This window comes from Pomacea canaliculata, linkage group LG8 (genome assembly GCF_003073045.1).
Source record: "Pomacea canaliculata isolate SZHN2017 linkage group LG8, ASM307304v1, whole genome shotgun sequence".
Classification (NCBI taxonomy): Eukaryota; Metazoa; Mollusca; class Gastropoda; order Architaenioglossa; family Ampullariidae; genus Pomacea; species Pomacea canaliculata.
Window position 1 is genome coordinate 22,581,971 of NC_037597.1, and position 20,310 is coordinate 22,602,280.

General features: G+C 35.7%; 2 protein-coding genes across 5 annotated transcripts in view; one reads left to right on the forward strand and one right to left on the reverse strand.

Moving 5' to 3' along the window:
* Positions 1–353: 353 nt before the first annotated feature.
* LOC112570842 (peroxiredoxin-5, mitochondrial-like) lies at positions 354–8,860 on the reverse strand. The gene is made up of 6 exons (XM_025249494.1): positions 8,711–8,860; positions 7,921–8,055; positions 6,780–6,821; positions 5,978–6,064; positions 4,930–5,024; positions 354–3,142 (listed from the first exon to the last, which is right to left on the reverse strand). Exons 1-6 carry the CDS (start codon positions 8,798–8,800, stop codon positions 3,016–3,018), a joined length of 576 nt encoding a protein of 191 aa, XP_025105279.1. The 5' UTR covers positions 8,801–8,860; the 3' UTR covers positions 354–3,015.
* A 173-nt stretch (positions 8,861–9,033) lies between these two features.
* Positions 9,034–20,310, forward strand: part of LOC112570837 (regulator of G-protein signaling 22-like) — a 33,439-nt gene continuing 22,162 nt past the window's right edge. Inside the window, exons 1-14 of one of the 4 annotated variants that reach the window (XM_025249477.1) lie at positions 9,034–9,231; positions 12,560–12,648; positions 13,355–13,527; positions 14,408–14,676; positions 14,997–15,141; positions 15,315–15,355; positions 15,607–15,679; positions 16,147–16,375; positions 16,557–16,705; positions 17,345–17,530; positions 18,492–18,639; positions 18,785–18,912; positions 19,398–19,418; positions 20,039–20,116. In XM_025249477.1, coding sequence (XP_025105262.1) covers positions 9,225–9,231; positions 12,560–12,648; positions 13,355–13,527; positions 14,408–14,676; positions 14,997–15,141; positions 15,315–15,355; positions 15,607–15,679; positions 16,147–16,375; positions 16,557–16,705; positions 17,345–17,530; positions 18,492–18,639; positions 18,785–18,912; positions 19,398–19,418; positions 20,039–20,116 — 1,736 coding nt within the window. In that variant the 5' untranslated portion in view covers positions 9,034–9,224. Of the gene's footprint in view, positions 9,232–10,702; positions 12,030–12,559; positions 12,649–13,354; positions 13,528–14,407; positions 14,677–14,996; positions 15,142–15,314; positions 15,356–15,606; positions 15,680–16,146; positions 16,376–16,556; positions 16,706–17,344; positions 17,531–18,491; positions 18,640–18,784; positions 18,913–19,397; positions 19,419–20,038; positions 20,117–20,310 lie in introns of those variants that run through there. The other 3 variants (XM_025249476.1, XM_025249479.1, XM_025249480.1) reach the window with 3 other exon arrangements.

Here is a 20,310-nt window from a genome sequence, read left to right on the forward strand (position 1 = left end):
GCTGATGTAACAGTTTTGCTTATATAACCCCTGCAATTCAAGGGCTGCAACGCTCGCTCTTGTATGCCGTTTTTCTGGTCGAGGGGGAGCACCCAAACATGTCCACCCTAGACTTGCTGTACCCACCCGGCATGCAATCTTTATACAGTATGCGATATGTTCATGAAACATTTGTGCAATTAAAATCTTCCAAATTGGACTAAATAAATATTTCAAAGGTACCTCTAAGCATTTGACAAAATGTAGATCATCACAGAAGCTGCTGATATTCGCATACACTATAATTATTCCAACGAAACAGCTCCTTAAAACATCTCAACTCTTTCTTTCCGGTCAAAATAAACTCCAGAAACTGTCATCAGGTAAGTCAGATTTATGAACAATGAAATAAAAGGAATACAGTTTAAGGGACATTTTCAACAAAAGTTGAAAGATGTGTATTTCCAAAATGTATAGATTTCATTTGTATGCGTCATCAAAGATAGTGTTCTGGTATCTGATTTCCCCCCCAAAAGTAGCAAACATAAACATCTAGTCTCTTGATGAAATTTAAGATTTGATTTTTGTGGTGTACAAAGGCCTCTAAAAATGTTTCACTACTTTTTTTTTTATAATTCCAATTTATTACTATCAAAGGGTGACTCACTAAAAAAAAGTAATCCATATTCGCATTACTAACATACAATAATTGTAACATTATGAAGATATGAGATGTGTTTAGCCAACAGCATCTTCGTGTATAATACCTTTGCAAAAAGCTGAAAGATGCCACAAATAATTATTTTACATTTCACAATTAGTGATGTTGGAATGGGACCTTATTGAGACATGTTAATGTAATCATACAGAAGCTATAAAAGATGTTTTACATTTGTTTGAGTGCGGATACCAACAAGAATATTAAGACTGTGTGCCTGTCACATTCTACCATGAAACATTAAGACTTCTTTTTAAACTGAGAAGTGCACTTTAATGCTCCATCTAATTATAAAAAAAATACAGCAAAAAGAAACATTATGAATGTCAGTGATCTTGGTGGGAAGGCCATCAGATCAGTAATGTACTATTTATCTCTTCCAGCTCACACCCGAGTCCATAGTTTTTTCTGCTTAAAATGTCATTTTTTGTCTTTTTAGAGCAGATATACACACTAGTCTCTCAAGTGCTCAGCCCAATATGTCTATTGTGCTTTGCTCATAAAAGATTTGAAATAAAAGCAAAATATAAATGCAACTTCTGGTTAACAGAGTTATTCTACCAAGATAAACAAGCACCTTGCACTCGCTCATATGCATTCAACCCAAATATATTTTGTTTTTACAGAAAGCACAGAACCAGCTGATAAACAGACTGAAATTGCACCAAATCATCTTTGCCTTCTGACTCACTAGAGAAATTATGAAATGTAAGTGAATTAAAACATGATGGATGAGATAATGTAAAATAAATCTGAGAAGCTATACTTAAAGAGATAAGAAGAAAAGTTTAATGCTATGATTTCGTATAGGAATCTTATAGCAAAAATTTCCAAAAATATTATCAAGAAAACCCTTGCAGAAAAGAGCAAAATGAACACAAAACTCTCATGTTCATTATGCACTACTCCATATAATTCTTATAAAATACATTCATTAATATTGGTAGCTCTATTTTAAAGTATTTAAATATTTTTAGCATCATCATCTTACAAAGTTCTTTTTTCTTATTTTGATGCATTACACACAGAATTTAAAAAATGCTTATATTAAACAAATACTGTGCTTCTTAAGCACTTTTCTATCTCGCTTTTGAAGCATAATGAAACCTGTCATTTAGAAAAAAAAGTGAAACACATTAATCAAAACATAATACCACTGCAGTCAGTTATCTACACGAACTTCATTTTCATTACCCTTCTCAACCAGAAAAAAAGTAAACTTATCACTGCAGACAGTCAAAACATGCAATGCAGGCTTAAACTCTGGATACATCACATGACAGATAGATAAGATACTAAGGTAAGAGTGTTTGTAATGGCCAAAACTTTTCAAGTCACTATTTATGATCATACAACAGGTTGTATAAAGGATAACAAGTTCATTCATGTCAACAAAAGTCTGTTTTAGAACTATATGAGAGATATTAGGCAGACACCACCTAAGTTGTCTATCAACATAAACAACACCACTCTCTGTGATCAGACTATCAAATTAACCAGTAAGGACTATGATTTTATGATGATCATCACCACCACCACCACCATGATATATATTTTTCATTTTTAAGACTTGAAGATTATAGGACTTTTTCCTGTCTTAAAAAACAAAAATTTTGGAAGAAAAAAGGTACAACTTAAAACTTCATCCACAGTCATCTACAAAGTAAGTGGACAGAAACTGTGGTGCCAAGAACTAGTTTTACATATGGTAAAAAATAACATTTACATAAATGCTGATAATCTCAAAATGCTTACATCTGGATTGACATAATGGCTACCTAAATATTTTGATATCTTATAGTTTGCACTTAAGTGTACTCAGATCTCTTTGAGTACAAAACATTGCTGATTCAGAGAGACAATAGATAGTAAGAACAGTACAAAAAAACCAAAAAGCAAAGACATTAACAACCGCAATCAGAATTATTTCTTTCCAAGTACACAAAGATACATGTCGGGTATATTTTCTCTGCATTTTCAACAAAATAACACAAACATATACAATTTACTAGTATTGTTACTGTATTGTACTCTTTTGCTGCTAATGTCCCTTTGTTCATGGTCAGTATCTCAACAATTTTGTAATCAAGGGCGAAAAATTAACTAAGAAATTCAACAAAATGGAAACAATCCAGAAAAAAAAAATCAAGTCAGACAAGACTATGGCACCAACCAACAGAAAAAGATGATGCAAATAAAATAAAGCATGCATGCGCCAGGTAAGACATGCTGTGGAAATGTCTCGGCAAAAACTCTGGGAAATCAGATAGCTAAATAACAAACAAATATCTGGGAGATACCTAAGTTTTAAATGAAGACTAGGTTTTGCCACCTATGCTGTTTACATTCTTCATGGTTGTAATGCACAAGAGACAAGCCAAGCCTGTGTGGTCTGGATCCACATTAATGCTCTGGATAATGCTGTCGTCTATCACCAATGAATATCTGCAACAACATAAAAGCACATTACAATGACTACAAGCTTAAGAATTCTTTGTGTTTGGTTTACCATTGTTATAACAGCTCACACTGGTTTTTTTTAACTGCCTCGTCAAACAATTTTTTTTCTTTGGGATGAAACCTATATTCAGTCATATCAAACTATCTAAACTCCAGCTATAACACATATCTCAATAAAATTTGACCTTAACAAAATTGAAATTTGCATCAAGCTGTGTAAAAAATCTATGCATCTAGGTAGTGAGTACCAGTTGAACTCCTAATGTCCTATTTTTTTTAAAATACATTTTTAATTGCCTTATACTGATAGTCGAGCCCCTAGTTCTTACTATAACAAAAGATACCTCTAAATGAAAAAAAAATGTTAATACAAGGGAAACAGAGAATCTGATGAGGAATCAGATACTTGAAATTCTGCATCAAGAGGACTGCCATGGACAAGGGTTATTGCCCCTGACCGTCTTACAGTGAGCATGAGCTGTCATCCTTGGTTGCATAAATGGGAGTTATGTAACAGACCAAGTGAACGAAGTGTTCACACGAGTCCCGGCTATTTTTAGTGAAGTGAGTTTTGGCATTCCCAAATAAGACATCTAAGGAGTGAGGCACAGAGAAGACTCGCTTTGTGATGGGAATGAATGTAATTCCTTGCCGAGTCAAGGCATTGAACATGTTAGTCTTTTTATCCCCCTATTGTATTATGGTAACTGCAGGTGAAAGCGGAGTGTAAGGTTTAATTAGAAATATGTGACTGTAAAAAATGGATTTTTGTGTAAGAAAGAGTTTATGTGCCTTTAAATAGAGTACTCATTAGATCATGAGAATTGTAGGAATTACTTAAAAGAGGTGGGGGGGGTGTAGAGCTAAGAGGAAACCACCCTGTCTACAGACCATCACTTCCAAGGACAACCAAGTGTTTGCACCCTTATAGTGAACGTTAGTCCGTATCTGCAGAAGAATAAAGACGCTCTTCAACTATCGGCTGTAGTTGTATTGTCCACACTAACTGGCAGAAACACGGAAGACTTGAATCGTCTTCCTAAGTGGCAGCGCCTGTGCAGCAACAACCGTCGCCGCGGATTAACGAAATGACGACATTGTTCCCATAGCGAGACGTGTCCCTCGGCAACTCTAGTCGTGCTGGCTTAAGTGACCTTGGTACTGAAGCATTGTATGACTTTTTGTTTATGAGAATAATATAGATCCCTAGTATATTTAAGTTCTGATGTGGATGATTGCAGTTGCTGTAGGCCCTAACCCAATTAACAGAACAAATGAGAAGCTCATAGACATCTGTTTTGTGGAATGAAAGAATGCGTATGGACACACTGATCCATGAATATGACATCTGCTGAGAGAGTATGACCATGACAAGGACAAGATGACTGACAGCTATCAAAAAAATAAGCATCTTCACAGCAACTGAAGTATCAAGGTTCTCTATTGGAAATAGGCATTTTTGGTACACATTTCAAAATGTCTAACAAGAAAAAGGATTTAAGGATGCCTGAAACGCAGAAACAACTCTCAACTATATTTTTAGTTTAACAAGTCACATAACAGGTCACTGACCTTAGCCAAAGTTGTAAGCTAACATTCTGTAACCCTCATCAACTCTTCAACAATCATGCTACCCACTGCACAAGCTAAGAAGTACCATTTTAGAATAGTTTTATCAGAGCTTATCATTTGAAAAAAGGTGTTTAGCCAACAGTAAAGAACAATAGGGCTATCACATGTCAACAAACGTATGTCAATAAACATATCCTTACTTTTGAGATCGAAAGTTTCCCAGCAATTTGGTACAGTCTAGCTCCATACCCATGGCTTTAGTGAACTTGGCTTGTGGGTCTGCTAACATTCTAATCTGTGAATTAAAGTTTTAAACAAAAGTTTCTTTTAATCTTGATGTCTCTTTTTCAAATAAACCTCAAAAAACAAAAACCAACCTTTCGTAATATAGTTCTCATACTCTAAAGTAGTAAATAAAAATGCGGGATTATCTTGAAACAATCCTTGCTTAAATTACTGGAAAAATAAAGACACAGCATTTTTTTCTCTTCCAGGAATAAAATAATGGTAATAACTTTAAAATGGATTAATTCATACATTATTTATAAAAATAATAATAGGCTATTTTTATAGCACAATATCTAAGCCCAATAAGCAAGATCATGGCACTGTAAAATGATATTAATTATAACAATAATAATAATCATGATAAAGAGAAAGTGAAGAAACCAACCAAGACACCAGGAAAGAAAAGGGGATAACACGTGGAAACGGGAATAATAATAGCAAGAAGTGCAGACCTAACTGATTAACAACTGAATGAATATAGTACTCTGTACAAGTCTATAAAATTAAAATAAACATATAAATTATGGAGACAGAAGAAAATGGAGACCAGATTTGTCTAAGCAGCCTGGCAACACATTTCACCATAGAAAATTTAGAGTTTAGATCTGCAACTGTTTGTCATCAGAGAAGTCATTAGAAAGAACAGATCAAGAACACTGAGGATAAACAAGTCACACAAGCTGCCTCAAGACGTTTAGCCACAATGCACATATTTCATTTCACTTTCAACGTGCACAAACAAGAGACTAGAGAAAGATAAAAATGGCATTGTGGAAGAAAGGACTGTTAGTCAATGGATCAGCTGAAGCTATAGAAGTTAAAATGTCAAAATCAAGAAACACTGTCCAGTACATCACTAGGATCACAACAGACAGCCAATAGACTCCAAAAATCAAAATTAACAGAAAAATAACAACATTCAAAGAAATCCTTAGAGCTAGTCACTTTTAATAAAAGTACCTTTCCTTCAGCTCCTGTTGCCTTCCCCCATGCTGCCATGACAAAGGGATCATTCACTGACACACAACTTATCAAGTAGCCTTCTTCCTGTGACAAAATGGTGACATCAAAATCAATTAAAAAATATGTTTTTTAACATAATAAATATTCTAAAAATTAATCAGCACAACAATAAGCTAAAAGAAATGTTTCTGAAAAATTAATCCAAAATAGGTAGCCTAAAGTTTTAAAATTATAAGAACTTTAATTAAAGTGCAAATGATTTTAGACTGCTGCTGAAGTCTTTTAACCAATAACAGTATCATTTCTTGATTTCTTCCTGCAACAACTGTGAAGAATCAATAAATCTTGTTGAAAGTTGCAATAACTGAAATGCAAATAAATAAAGAAAGAAAAATGTAAGAAATTAATCTATCTTGTCAGTTCAGAATGGTTGAGCATTTTTGTATACACCAGCTTATTCAAAAGAAAAGGTTGACCACAAAGAAGTGTCAGGGCTTCTGCTTACGCAAAAAATTGCGTACAGTACGCATTAAGAGTTCGGAGGACCCCTTCAATTTTCGTCGATGGGGTCCCATTCAAAGTTGGGCGAAAAACAAGGACCCCTTAAAAAGCTGAAGAAGGGGTCCCTGGGACCCCAAAGAATTTAGCCTTAGCAGAAGCCCTGAGTGTGTTTATAAACCAGTTTAAAAGTCTGTTACATTTTGTATCTGCCATGAAATTTATCTTTATAAGCGCATATTTTCAGTCAATCTAGAATCTTGCCCACAGTAACCACAGAAATTCAAAGAAAAATCACCACCTTAAACTTGTGGTAAAGCTCCAGATAATCAGGAATATGAGCCTGAAAAAGAAAATAATAATAATAATGAGATTTATATAGAGCATTTCCCTACATGGAGATAATGTTAATGTGCTTTACAAGACACAGGGTACAATAGGTATTGATGTATGACAGAGAAAGGCATCACAATCAGCCAATCATACAAACGTACATGCACAGTGAACATTGTCAGAAACATAATGGAATGCAGAGAGAAGATGGATTAAACAGTGAGGGTAAACTAGTTACAGTAGGTATCTCCATCAGAGCTAGTGCCGATTGCACAGAAGTGGTGGGACATGATCAACCTGCTTGTGGAATACAATACAAGCAGCATTGTTCTGAGCTCTCTGGAACTTGTTAAACAGGTTGTTAATCTGTTAATCCAATATTTTCCTTTATATGCTCAAATTCTCTTATTTTTCTTTCACATATGAAACATTTAGAGGTGATGCTCAACAGAATAGTTAGCCAACTTACTGTAGTATTTTTTTTCTTTAAGAATAAACTACATATTTGTAACTCTGACTTTGGAGAGGAAAGGATGATAAAAATCAGGTCATCAACAATCTGCGTAAACATAGATATAAGATCTATATTAAATTTAACATAGAAAAAGGATGAAGAGATCAGCAAACAGGTCTTTGCCAATCCATTTAAAACATAAACGTTTTGCAAAAATACTCAGTTTATTGTTTGACAAGTGTATTTCTTCTAAAGTAAACATTTCACATCATTTTGTTGAACAGCTGCAGTCACTCAAACATTGGCAACAGAAATGAGTACATGTCTATGAATCATCAATAAATTAAGGCAGTGATAATCATTGCATCTACTATATCTATAAAATAACTCTGAAGTTGTTCTTGAGTTTGTATTAAAATATCTATTTACATAAATATATTGTTTTTCAGCATTACTTATCTATACATTTCTGTCCTATTTCATCAAGCAACTAACTATTCACTTCTTGTAAATCGGATATGTACAACAATTAAATTAATAAAAGTATGTTTTTTTAATGTTTAAAATATTACAATAACATTCTGGCAGAGAAGTGAGACAAAAAGTTAAAGAATGATTACAAAAAAGTTGAAAGGCTGGATTTGAGTCCACGTACATTAGTACATCCTGGATTGAATGCTCCAAGAACAGCAAAAATGATTCCTCTCTTTCCTTTGTAGAGTTCACTGGCTTTCACAGCATTATTTGGTGACCCCTCATAGAGAACAATATCAGGTAATGGGTCACCAACCTGTGCAATACAAAATTATCCATGTAAGAAAATACCGACAACTCCTTGATTTTTTTTTTCTCAAAGTGGTTTCTTTCCATAAAGTTTGCTTACTTGCTTTCATACCAAAATCAACTAATTTTGAGAAGTATTATTTAGTGTGTATCATAGTTGTTGACTGAATCCTGGAAATAAAGGGATGAGGCAGAAGTGATTTGAAGAAAATAAACCTTCTAATTTTTTAAAAGACTGTGGCAAAACTTTCCACTCATTTTTTTTTTTTTTTTTTTACTAATCATGCTAAACTGCCATGCTGTCAAATAAAGCATTAAAGCTGATTATTAGACCCATACAGGTCTTGTAAATTCATGTTACTAAATTTGAAGCTCCAACTAGTTTTGGTGAAGCACATTGGGTGAATGAAGCGTCGACTACTGATTCCCCTTAAATCACATTTGTTCCAATGTTATATAATATTCATTAATATATCATGTAGTATAAATAGTGCTAACGCGATTTCAGCTGTATGTGTTGCGGTGTTGACATCTGATGCCCATCTTTGATGATGATAGCAAAGACAAAAAAAAAAACAAACAAAAAAAACCACATGCATATTTGTGTAGATCTATTTATGTTATAACATATTATACTAGTACATGATCTTTCGGAAACAAACCTTGATGCATCGTTTAGCTGTAACGTACAAAGGCGTACAACGTCGAACAATAAGCTTTGTAGCAAGTTGGCATGCAGTCACTGCTGCCATTTTATGTCGCTTATGACATGGTTGAAAGTAAACAAATAAAAATAAAGTATTAATATCTTAACTCGATAGCGTGAATCTTTTGAAAAAAACCAAGAACGTTAATATTTTATTGCTGACTTGTGAATTTTTGTTTAATTTTGAAATCAAGTTTTTAGTGTCACACACACCGTACAGACCAGCCACATCAAGGGAGAGAACAGTGTCGCGTAGCTAATCAGCAGTGGTGACCCTTTCCTAGCAACTGTCAACATACCTTAGTTCCGGTGTGGGGGGGGTCCTCGCATGGCGGGCAACACTCGGCAACCGAGTGCAGAGACATAAGTTACAAAAATGCAATATTCCTGACTGTCTGATCAGTCAACTTGATCGATTGTTACTTGGTACCGCCCAAGTGTACGCGCGGCCTTTCAATAAACCCCACACCATGAAGGGTAAGTCTCGTGATTTAATTTACTGTTTCCAAAGATATATAGTACTTCCTCTCCCCCATCACACCTTGGTCTCTGTCTCTCTCTCACACACACACTTAGACACTAAAGGTATAATTCTGAGAAAAGAAAAAAAAACACCTCATTCTTTTGTTTATGTTAATTTGCGACGGGTAATGAGTGAATGGGTGTGCGCAACAACAAAAAAAAAAAAAAACGACGATAAAGAACAATTAGTCATTCTTCGACAGTTACAAATAAAGTTTCTGAAGCAGTTATAATTTAGGTGATCAAGAACATGCAATGCTGGATATAGTAAGTCGTCTGTATCAACCTGTGTACCAATAATATTCTCGTTCGCGACGAACAGGTTAAAATCACTCAACTTGCTATTGACACTTCTTTCACAGTAATAGCGGAGCAGGTATTGCCGTGCTGGGTAAAGATCAATATCGCACTCCACCGATGCAATGGTTGAGGACTTGTCAACTTGCGATCAACTTCGATCTTAATAACCAGACTTGAAGTGCAGATAGGTGACCAGCATTCTGCAGAGTAGGACTGCCATAACCAATGAATCACTAAACAAGTACTGACTAGAGGTTGGATATAGGAGGGTATAGTCTAAAGGAAATAAATATGGACAAATAAATTAAGTGGAAGAAGTGTACGTAATGAAAAACAGCTGCAAAGTAAATTAAAGAATCTTAATTGGAGAAATTTCGGAAAGTGGCAATATAATGGCCTGTGTACCAATGCAGGAACTTTAAAAACACTCTATCAATAGATTCATCGTCCCTTTTATTAAATCAGTCATCAACTAATTTATTTTCTTGCAGCGTGTGTACTTATGGGTGCAGGTATGTTTACACGTTGGTCTCAACTTTTCCCATCCCCCTCCCCCACTTCACATTGCTAAGATGTAAATACATTTAGCCTTTTTATAACGACGAGCAAACGATGCAAATGACAAAGGTCACGGCCAAATATCAATTTAACAGCGCAATCAACAGCGCTCCATCCATCAGCGTCGGGTGTCAGGAGGTGTTTCATTCCGCGCCTCAGACCGACTGAGCGCCGTTTCGCTACGAAGCTTTGACCCGAGAACCTAACCAGTTGCCATTGCCGTCGCTACCATTATTAATCACTCCCCCTTTTCTGCGCCGAGGATCATTAAAATTTGATTACTGATTCCGGCCTTCGTTTCATTCTTTTGTGTCATTATGCGTGAATCACAAGGTGAGCATGCTCACTACTAGGGAAGGGTGCGTCGGCCCAGACCAGAGCGAAGCGAACGGTAGAAGAAATAAGAAGCAAGGATTTATAGTCTTGGTGTAAAAGTGAAGAATCTAACAGTTGTTTTGAGTTTTGATTAGTGATATTGTGGAACATATAGAAGCCTATATAGTATATGGACGAGGGGCAAGCTTGTGGACATCATCGGGGTTAGGTGGTCCGACTGGACTGAGGGGGAGAGCGAGCCGTTCAGACGTAACGTTAAGTTTATCGGACCCTGATCAAGATCGCAAGAGATGTTGCTCAAGGTTCGTCGGACGAATAACCCCGTGGTCAGGTTCATTGACACAAACTCGGCTTTCTCCATAAATCATTTGTCATTCGAGTGCTACCAGCCTTTCGCTGCTCAGCCTGCGACGCACTTGGCGTACATAACCCGGCCATCGACAGGTCAGACGTGAATTCCCTAGCAACCTCAGGCATGGGATATTACAAATGACTCACACTTCTTAATACAGTTCTACATGCACACTGTACGCTCGGGGGTTTGTAAATGCCGGTCGTGTTAGCTACAGCTCTTGAGTTTTACCTAGCAGACAAGATCAGTCCTCAGCTATAGAAACAACACTGGCTACCTGCCTACAGCCGCCAGCAATGAGGACGGCGCACAGACCGACACCACTCGACGGCCATCGCCACAGACAAAGCAATTTTGTTTGGTGTTAGAAACTATAACAATCACAGATGGCTCTTTAAAAGGATCACTGCATTTATTCTGGAATTATTTTGGATTTTCCCCCGAATGTCGAGTGATATGCCACTTAAAAAGAAACAACTGGGGTCATTTCTTTCAAAAGCTGAAATTCACCTGACTCTAGGAATTCATCGCTCAGTCGATGGTTTACTGGGTGTGCATGCCGTGTCGTCGTGAAAGGTGATGTTCACGATGGGCTAGTTCCGTCTTAAAAACCTACCACAGAGAGAAAATACCGGTGCCAGAAGCGATCGAGACCCGAACCCTCACTCCCCGATTCTAATTGTCGACGACAAGCGCCAATGGACTTCACGGATGGGTCGGATAGAGGAAGAGGGGATGGCGTCACGGTCTCCATCCTAAGCAATCAAAATCCGATTAGCTTTAATGTATGTGGACGTCGGTTGGATATTTGACAGTGTGACTGAAACCTTAACATAGACACTGTGGATACGAGCAAACTACATGGTCCAGGATGACCTTCTCACAGAAGTGACTCATGTACAAAATGATCGAAGCTGTTGTTGATTCTCAAAAATTTAGCACCAAAGATATTAAATAAGAAATGATGAGTACCGAGCAAAATATTTTTGTCAAGACCTTCAGCGTCGAGGTCGGAGAGTGTGCAAGCTTCACCTGATGTTCCCTCAGCGTGAAAATGATGGCGGACAACGCCAGATAGTCAAAGATAAGTTTGCGCACCAACTTCGTAATGTAGACACTACACCTAGAGAGCAAATAAGGAATCATCAGGTAATTTCTAGGAGCAAAATGGACGGCTCGGAATCGGAAGCGGAATCCTTCAATTTCTGTAAGTCTGGCATCATTATAACTTTTCTCAACCGTAGTGTTCCGACGTCAAGATCTAAAGTCTCTGGGTTTACTCGTAAGAATGTTTGTCATACTTTACTTATAACTCAGTGTACGCCACTGTTCGATCTGATGTTTGTGAGCTGTCGGCTCCAAAAAGGGAATCGCAACAGCCGATAGCTTCAAATTAAATAGCCTCATTATTCAAGATACAGCAAATAATCATTCATTTAAGACGTCAGCGAATAACCCAAAAGTAATTGTGTTGAGATAAAGTGTGTGCGTTATTAGATCCTGTCTGAAGACTACAGTTTAGGATCCGTATACCGACCATTGAATGTCCACAAAAATAATATTTTTCAAATTTTATACCTATTAAATCATTTCTATAAATTTCAGACTTTAAAGATACAAATTTGATTTGACTGCACATAATGCATTAATCCTTGATTCCATCTTTTCCATCAAACTTTCATCTTAACTTTACATTTACATGTTAACTTTACATTTATTAACTTTACACTTTTTCAGGTTTCGAGATCACGGGTGAAAACCTTGAAGATCTTTTGGCATATGATGATCTTTTCCTTGACTTCTTCAATGCCTTTTTATCATTGCCAGTAAGCTTTGTTTGTAAGAGTAGTTGCATATGTAATATTTTCCAGTGGTGTAGGAAGATGCTCAGGTATTTGTTTGGCTTTTTTTTTTGTTTTGTTTTTTTGAGGGGGGAGCAAAACTTCATGCTGACAGTGAGTGACATTCACATTCTTGCGGCTGCCCCCGCTCCCCCAGTTTCTACGCCACTGCTTTCTTATATAATTGTACACACATAATATGTATATGTCAATATACATAAATGTTATATATTGTACTTGGATATAATGATAAGGGAAATATCTCTGTTATGGGATAAATCGTGAGTTGTTTTGAGCTCTTCACCAACTATTTTTTTCATCCAGACCCTCATTCCAAATAGCTGATCATTATTATGTACTAATCAGTTGCAGACAAACAGCGAAGCTTGAAGATATCTTATGCAATATGAGTGCCATTATAATCCTTCTTGAGGATTCTTAACCTGAAACAACTTTCAGTTCTAACTACTACTCCTTACATTACTTTCATTTTAATTAAAATAAATATGACTAATGAATTGGTGACATAATTAATTAATTTATTAAAAATAAGATAAAGTGATATACACTCATGCGTAAACCATGTTTTTTCATGTCATATTTCTGACATTGATTGAGACAGCCTTGTTATTCCACATATTTTCTTCTTTGATGGTATATGAATAATCTGAACTGTTTCAATTTCTCACAGGTCTTCCCTCAAGCATTAGTGTATAATCGTCTGACAGGTGCCTTTGAAGAGTTAGATGAAGCAACTTTAGATCTCTCTGGAAACCAAGGTTCTTTACTTTATGGACCCACAGATGCTGAGCGGGAAAAAATGCTAGAATGGGCACGACGTGAAAGACTGCCTCTTTTCCTCAAGTTAGTAAAGAATTAAGTAATATTTTCTTTTTCATGCAAACTAAATTTTTTAAGTACCTTTTTGGGGATCATCAGTGGGAATATTACTCAACCAAAAAAAGCTTTGAAAAAAACAAATAAAAATTAATAGTGGTGTCAAAGAAATTACTTTTGACTGCTCCATGTTACCTCTGTTTTCAAAAACCTACATAAAAGTTAAACTAACTAGTAACACAAGGATTATATTGAGCTAGTTATACTGGAATGCATGAAATACGCTATTTTCAACAAAAGATTTTTTTAAAAAACCTACAAAGCAAACACATAAGAAATGTATGAAATAAGTAGAAATCAACTGTTCCTATCTCAGTCCATCCTGAAAGGGCATCTTTTTGTAAATCCTAAAGGAATGAAGTATATCCAGTAGAATTTCGTAAAAGTTTTATACACACAGGATAATAAGTCTATGTCACCCTCAGCTCCTGCAGGCTTAGATAATCGCATATCAAGTCTAAATGAATGAGAGTTACTCATTGGGATGAAAACCAAGTATAATACTGCATCTAATAGGTACCAGCCTCTGTGGTCTAATATACAGTTGGATTTAGAAATACTTCAGGTGGCATAATTCTTGATTGTTTCCTGTGTTTCTTGTTTGTAATATTTGTGTTAAGGTATTTGTCACAAACATACATATTATGAATCTGAGATGCAGCCCTCACAGGGATTTTTTTTATTCTTGTAAAATCAATTTCAGTCTTATGACATAAATAATTATGTTCTAATTCGTTAATTAACAATTAAAAGTCATCAGAACATGCAAATGGTTTTTAGTGTGTGATTGTTTGTTGAAAGAAAGTTACTTTAACTAACAACATGCTTAATTTTTCTCTTGATGCAGAACACAACTGTTTCGAGAACTAAAACTTGTGAAACTCTTGCTGCGACCAACAGATGATCGCAACTCTGCTAGCCGATGCTCAAGTCGCAATATTCGTGGTTATAGCCGTCAGACTGAGACTTATGTTTCATCGCTTAGTAACAGCATGGATAATAGCGGACATGATGTTCTTGAGGATGATTTCTGGGGCGAAGTCAACTACTCAGCCCTCTACCACTATGAGCGACCTGGCAGTCGTGCTTTTAGCATGCCAATCAAAATTATTCATAGTGAGCATTTAGTTGCAATATACCATTCAGAGTGAATCAGAATGCTGTCAGTTATTTCTGTGCTTAAATATATGTGTGATTTTATGTATATGTAGTATTGTGTATGCATATATATGTGTGTGTGTGTGTGAAACTGCACATTTTGTGTGGAAAATTATTTTATACTTGTATGCACAAAGTTCTTGGGTTTCTTTTTAATCCTACTTAAAAGTAAAATTAATTGTATTTTTGAGAAGTAAGTGATTAAATCCATGGCTTTCAGGCACCACATTTTCACATTTCCTTCCTTGATTGATTTTGAACCATATTTTGTTCTGCAGATGATGACATGATCTATCATGCAGATAATAATAGCTCCAACACCAACGACACTTCTAGTAATATAAAACGACGGCAAAAATCATCAAGTAGTGCAAGAAGCAAATCTATAGAAAAGCAGTTTGATGTGATCAAGAGGACAGCTAGGTATGTGTCACTGTAGCTGTTGGCTGTCCTCTGTATGTCAGTCTCTTTGTGCATGCTGGTGTTCATGTGCCTGTGCATGTGCATGTAGATGTATGTATGGGATTTTGTGTAAACATATTGCTCTTCCCAAAAAACTTTTGTGTATGCATATATCAATCATTTTGTAATTTCAGAACACATAGCATAGCTGATGTTATGCCTGCAACAAAAAGCAGTAAGTATTGTTGTCCTGCCTGTTATCACCCTATTCATTTTCCAGTAAAAAAAATGTCTGAAGAGTGAGATTTTTTATTTATGAACAGTTTGTTCATGGAAAAAAGTGTTTCTGAAAAAATATGCCATTGAGACAGATTTAAGCTTATTTCAACTCATTTGATAAAGTGCTTTGTGTACATTTAAAAAAAAATCATCTTGTAACTATGAATAGTTTAACACTGAAACAGAATTTATGTGCATAATAAACAGGTATGTTATCCTCGCATCAAAGCAAAGGGCCAGTGCAGTCATCTACAGAAGAGGCTTTCCAAAAGGGAGCAAGGTGCTTTTTATAACTCACAGGATTTAATATTTTTATTTCCTGTTAATTATTTTCTGTTAAAACCTTAAAATTCATCCTCAAAGATTAGTTCCTTTGTTATAGAAAAAGATGAGATGTTGTGTTACTTCTGACTAGGCACAGAAGATTATGGACAGTCACTTCCCAGAAAACACGCAAGATTCGGCCAAGCTTGGACCAAGCTTGGGCCAATATTTTAGCTTGACCCAAGCTTGGTTCAAGCTTGGCCGAATCTTGCGTGTTTGCTGGGCTAGAGCAGGGAACATAAAAGTGAAATTAGGTTATCATAGACTTCTTTTTTTGAAAAAAATTAAAAAAAAATTTTCATCAACAATTTAAGATATGCAGAGTCACCCAAAATTTGGTCTCCTGTATGTATATCACTGCCAACTCATCATATGTTAAGAAATACTGATAAACTCTCCTAATAATATAATTATTGTCTGCAGAGCTTTATCTGCTCCCATTAGCTATGAGCAATATCAGAAGTTGCCACACATGCCCTTGCCCGACTTCGATGCAATGTTCGGTGAAGAAGAACCTGAACCAAATGGTCAGACTTATGTCACATTTGAAGATGACCACATCAGTGATGAACAAACAGAGACAGATGTGCGCAACATGGAGGGTCGCCTCAAGATGACTATTCAGCAGATGAAGGAACAGGTTTTCAGCTGTGTAAGTCTCATTTAAGGGTAGGTGAGTGTGGTCAGTGGATGTTGGAAGTAAGAAACTATGCTATTTTAAAAATTCGTACAAATAAGTTATCAGAACGTTAAGGTAAAAATTTTGTCTTGTACTTGTAGTTTTCATTATTTGTTCAGATTGTTAGTTTTTTTCTTGTCCTTTTTAATGACAGCGGACTGGATATGAGCATTTTCGTGAGTTTTTGGTGGACACATCAGGACACTACCTTATGGAGTTCTGGCTTGACTGTGAACATTTTAAAGATTTGATTGAGGACTTAGACGACACAAAACAGTGGGAGATTGTTAGCATGTTGTTCAGGTATGAGACAAATGTTAATAGGTAGTATCTTTAATAGTACTCTATTTAACTATATATTATAATTTTGCCTACTGTTAAAGAGTACAGCAAAGAAAACAATCATATAATGCGCACCTTATAGCTGCTATGGATGTACATGATGTCGGGATTATACTATTACCTTCTGTTGATCTAGAAAAGTATTATCTACCAGTGCTGCAGATATTCCATTTATAAAGATTGTTTTATGAGGTAAATATCAGATATTGATTAGCAATAGGTTTCTGGTTCATGGTCAAAACCACAATATGTTGTCAACAGTATGTATCAGTGTTTATATTACAGGTGTTTTCATGCGCATGCATGTATATGTCTCTTGTGTTATATGTCATATACACAAGTGTGTTGTGTGTTGTGTATATGTGTTTCTGAGTGCTGGTGTCGGTACTCTTTCTTTTCTCTTAATGTCATGGGGATCAGAAACAATTAATAAGTCACAATACTTACTGTTTATAGCGTTCATTCTTGGAAAACAATTTTCTAGCATGATTCATGCTTTTCAGGTAACAGACCCTGTGGGCATTCTTGCGTGGCAATTGAGATTTTTGTGCTGGCTTTTCCTGGTGAAAACCTATAGATAGTTTTTTTCCATACTGACAGAGACATTCAGGACAAGTATAAGCTGAAGCTGACACAAGATGCTAAAGAACAGATCACAAGATCTGCCAGCAGCGTAGGACTGAGCCATACAATCTTTTTGAGGACACAGTATGATGTGCTACGGCGTCTCCGTGCATACTGGCTGCCACGCTATTTGATTCATTGTGAGAGAACAGATGCACTCAGGTTTGAACATGGAAAATCCTAAATTCATTAACGTAAATGGGACAGAAATAAATCACCACCTTCTAACCAAGCTTTCATTCAGTGCATTTTTAAATCGATAAAATATTTTGATTTTCAGGATATCATGAAATATGGAGTGCTTTCATGTGCTGTCAGGCTTGAAATGGCCAGCTCTCTGTGTTTTTGTTTTCTGTTTGGATTTATTGTGCTTTTTGTGGCTATTGTACTGACATACTTTTTTATGATATCATCTGCATTGTGCTGGACTATTTACTTGCCTGTGGCCTCTTATTTCTCTTGTGTCTCTCTGATATCAATTCTCTCATCACTGTTAGTCTTCTCTGGCTACCACCATCACAGTTTCTTCATTTTTACAATGTCCCTGTGATCGACTTTACATTAGTGCGAAAGTCATGTGCATTGTACTGCAGTTTTCATTTTGTGATCATGTGGACGTTTTCCTGGCGATTTGATCTACGTTTCTGATTATCGATCTAACTAAATGACTTTACTGCAGATCTGTCTCATCAACGTCTTGGTCAATGAACATCATCCAGCAGAAGAATGGCCTGGTTTTGCCATTAACTTCACAGAGAGAGCTATAGGAATTTTTTAATTATTATTTTATGTTTGTAAAGCATGAGAGCCTAATCTTGGCTGGAATACCACACTAACAAAGTTTACATCATTATATACAACTGTGAACTCATGCTTTGCAGACATGCTTTGTGAGCATCTTTTTCTGACTGGTTTATGTCTTTTGATCTGCCCCTCTCTGTTTATTTGCTGACATTTATTGGACTATGTAAAATACATAGAACCTTTTGAGAAAGGGAAATTTGTGATACAAATTCACTTTATTAATTATGCATGACAGTCCAGTATCACATGCCAGTAAGATATCTGCCTAAGACTTATTATTTGTGTTATGCTGAATGTAGTTCGTGTTTGCTTCTGTTAGTGTTGATGCCAAAGCCCTAGAACTACATCTGCACACAGAGATGAAGCGTCAACGTAGTCCTCAGCAGTTCACCATGTTCCCTACCATCTCACTGGCACATTCCATGCCAGTTTTTCCAGAAGAAGCCAAAAATTTTTCTTTTTCGAAGGTTAGTCACTGTCATAGAATTCATTATTTTAGACATATTTTAGTTTCTCAGACATTCTTAAAGCATGCAGAACAAAATTGTAAAAATAAAGGGATAGTTTTGTGGTGGCAATATATTTGAGATACTTTTTCTCTACGTTATTTAGATTGGAACTTCTGAAGCCAGAGGAAATTTTTTACGAGCAGGGTCAAGCATGTCTATGGCATCTGCCTACCCTAACAGGTCCAGTCAATCCAGCCGGTTGCGAAGGAGTCTGGTGTCAGCACATATAAAGTAAACGTTTTATAGTGTTCACATTATAACAGCTTCTGTTTGTGTATCTTAAATGCTATCATTTGCAATACCATGAAACATGTACATAACATCAACACACAGTTTTTGATGAGTTACCAACAGTAGTTTGCCCAGTCAGATTTAAAAAAAAATGCATGAGGCACAGGGCTATAGTGCATACATAACCGCCTGATATCATTAATCAGTTCAGCCAAAAAAGTGGTGATAAGCAAGTGCTTTGCAAAGGAGAAAGTTATCCTTTCTTAGATGTGATAGTGCTCTTCATTTACAGGCTGGCCATAGAGACTCTTGAAAGAACATTCAGTAAAATGTATACAGAACATTTTTAATCTCCTGCATTTTTCTATCCAGGTTATAAGTAATTTTACTACTTTGGTTTGAACAGATTTCCATTTTATTTGTTTTGTTATTAAAATCATAGATCCATGTTTGTTATCAAAGTGGTTTATATTTTTCTCTTTAAGTCGACGGATTCAGTTTGCAAGGTGAGTGATAGAGTGCACCGTCTGACTTTGAAGCTTCAGTTGTTTTTAACATAGTAAAACTTGGTATAGAAGTTACTTTGTAGATGTCTCTTTTAATTTTTACATGAAAGATAGATTAATGCTAATCTCATTTCTTTTTAAATCAGCTTTATTAACACATGAGTTTTGTACTATAAGAACCATAGGAAAACGTACAAAACTGTATTATATATAAGAATTATAAAGTTTCAATTTTAAAAGAAATAAAAGATCAAACACCTACTGACAGACACATGTGAATATCAGAGTGGAGGTTTGCTGCATCTTTAGCATGTCATAAAGAAAATATTTTTTTTTATATAAATAGTTGAATGGTTCATGTTAAATGATGAATAAAGTGAAAATTTAATATAGAAGTAGAAAAGTTTATTCCTAATATTGTCCCACCAAAACAAATCTTGTACATGAATTTGAAGTATCATATGGAGTTTATAGCCTACATTATTTATACAAGAATATTATGACATTCTTTTTTTCTGATATCTTATGACTTTAATAAAGGTCCCAGAGGTAATGAAGAATCTTCTTTTTTAAGGGATGATCTCATTTTTTTCTGAGCATGTTGGTTTTACTATTTTCAGATCCTCAAAGGAGAGATTTCTCCTTGCTCTGGCTCTAGACCGGATTGCAGGTGGACCTTTCCAGCAGTACCTCTCTCAGTGAGTCAAGAAAAAACTAAAAAGAAATGGCCTGCAGTACAGGCTATAAAATCAGTAGCTGCAGATGAAATTGAGTATCATGACTATACATTTTTTTTAATGATATATATATAATGATAAAACCTTAATAAAGGAAAAATAAGTCATGTTAAACCAGTTAATCCTTTTTTTTTGGTCTCTGCCCCATTTGTTAG

What these genes read in the sequence shown, in the direction of transcription:
- LOC112570842 (XM_025249494.1), bottom strand. Translation starts at nt 8,800, where the DNA reads ATGGCAGCAGTGACTGCATGCCAACTTGCTACAAAGCTTATTGTTCGA. An exon ending in TCAATCCAGGATGTACTAAT is followed by an intron (nt 6,822 to 7,920) that starts GTACGTGGACTC and finishes TTTCTTTTTCAG; the next exon opens with GCTCATATTCCTGATTATCT. An exon ending in AGCTTTACCACAAGTTTAAG is followed by an intron (nt 6,065 to 6,779) that starts GTGGTGATTTTT and finishes ATTTTGTCACAG; the next exon opens with GAAGAAGGCTACTTGATAAG.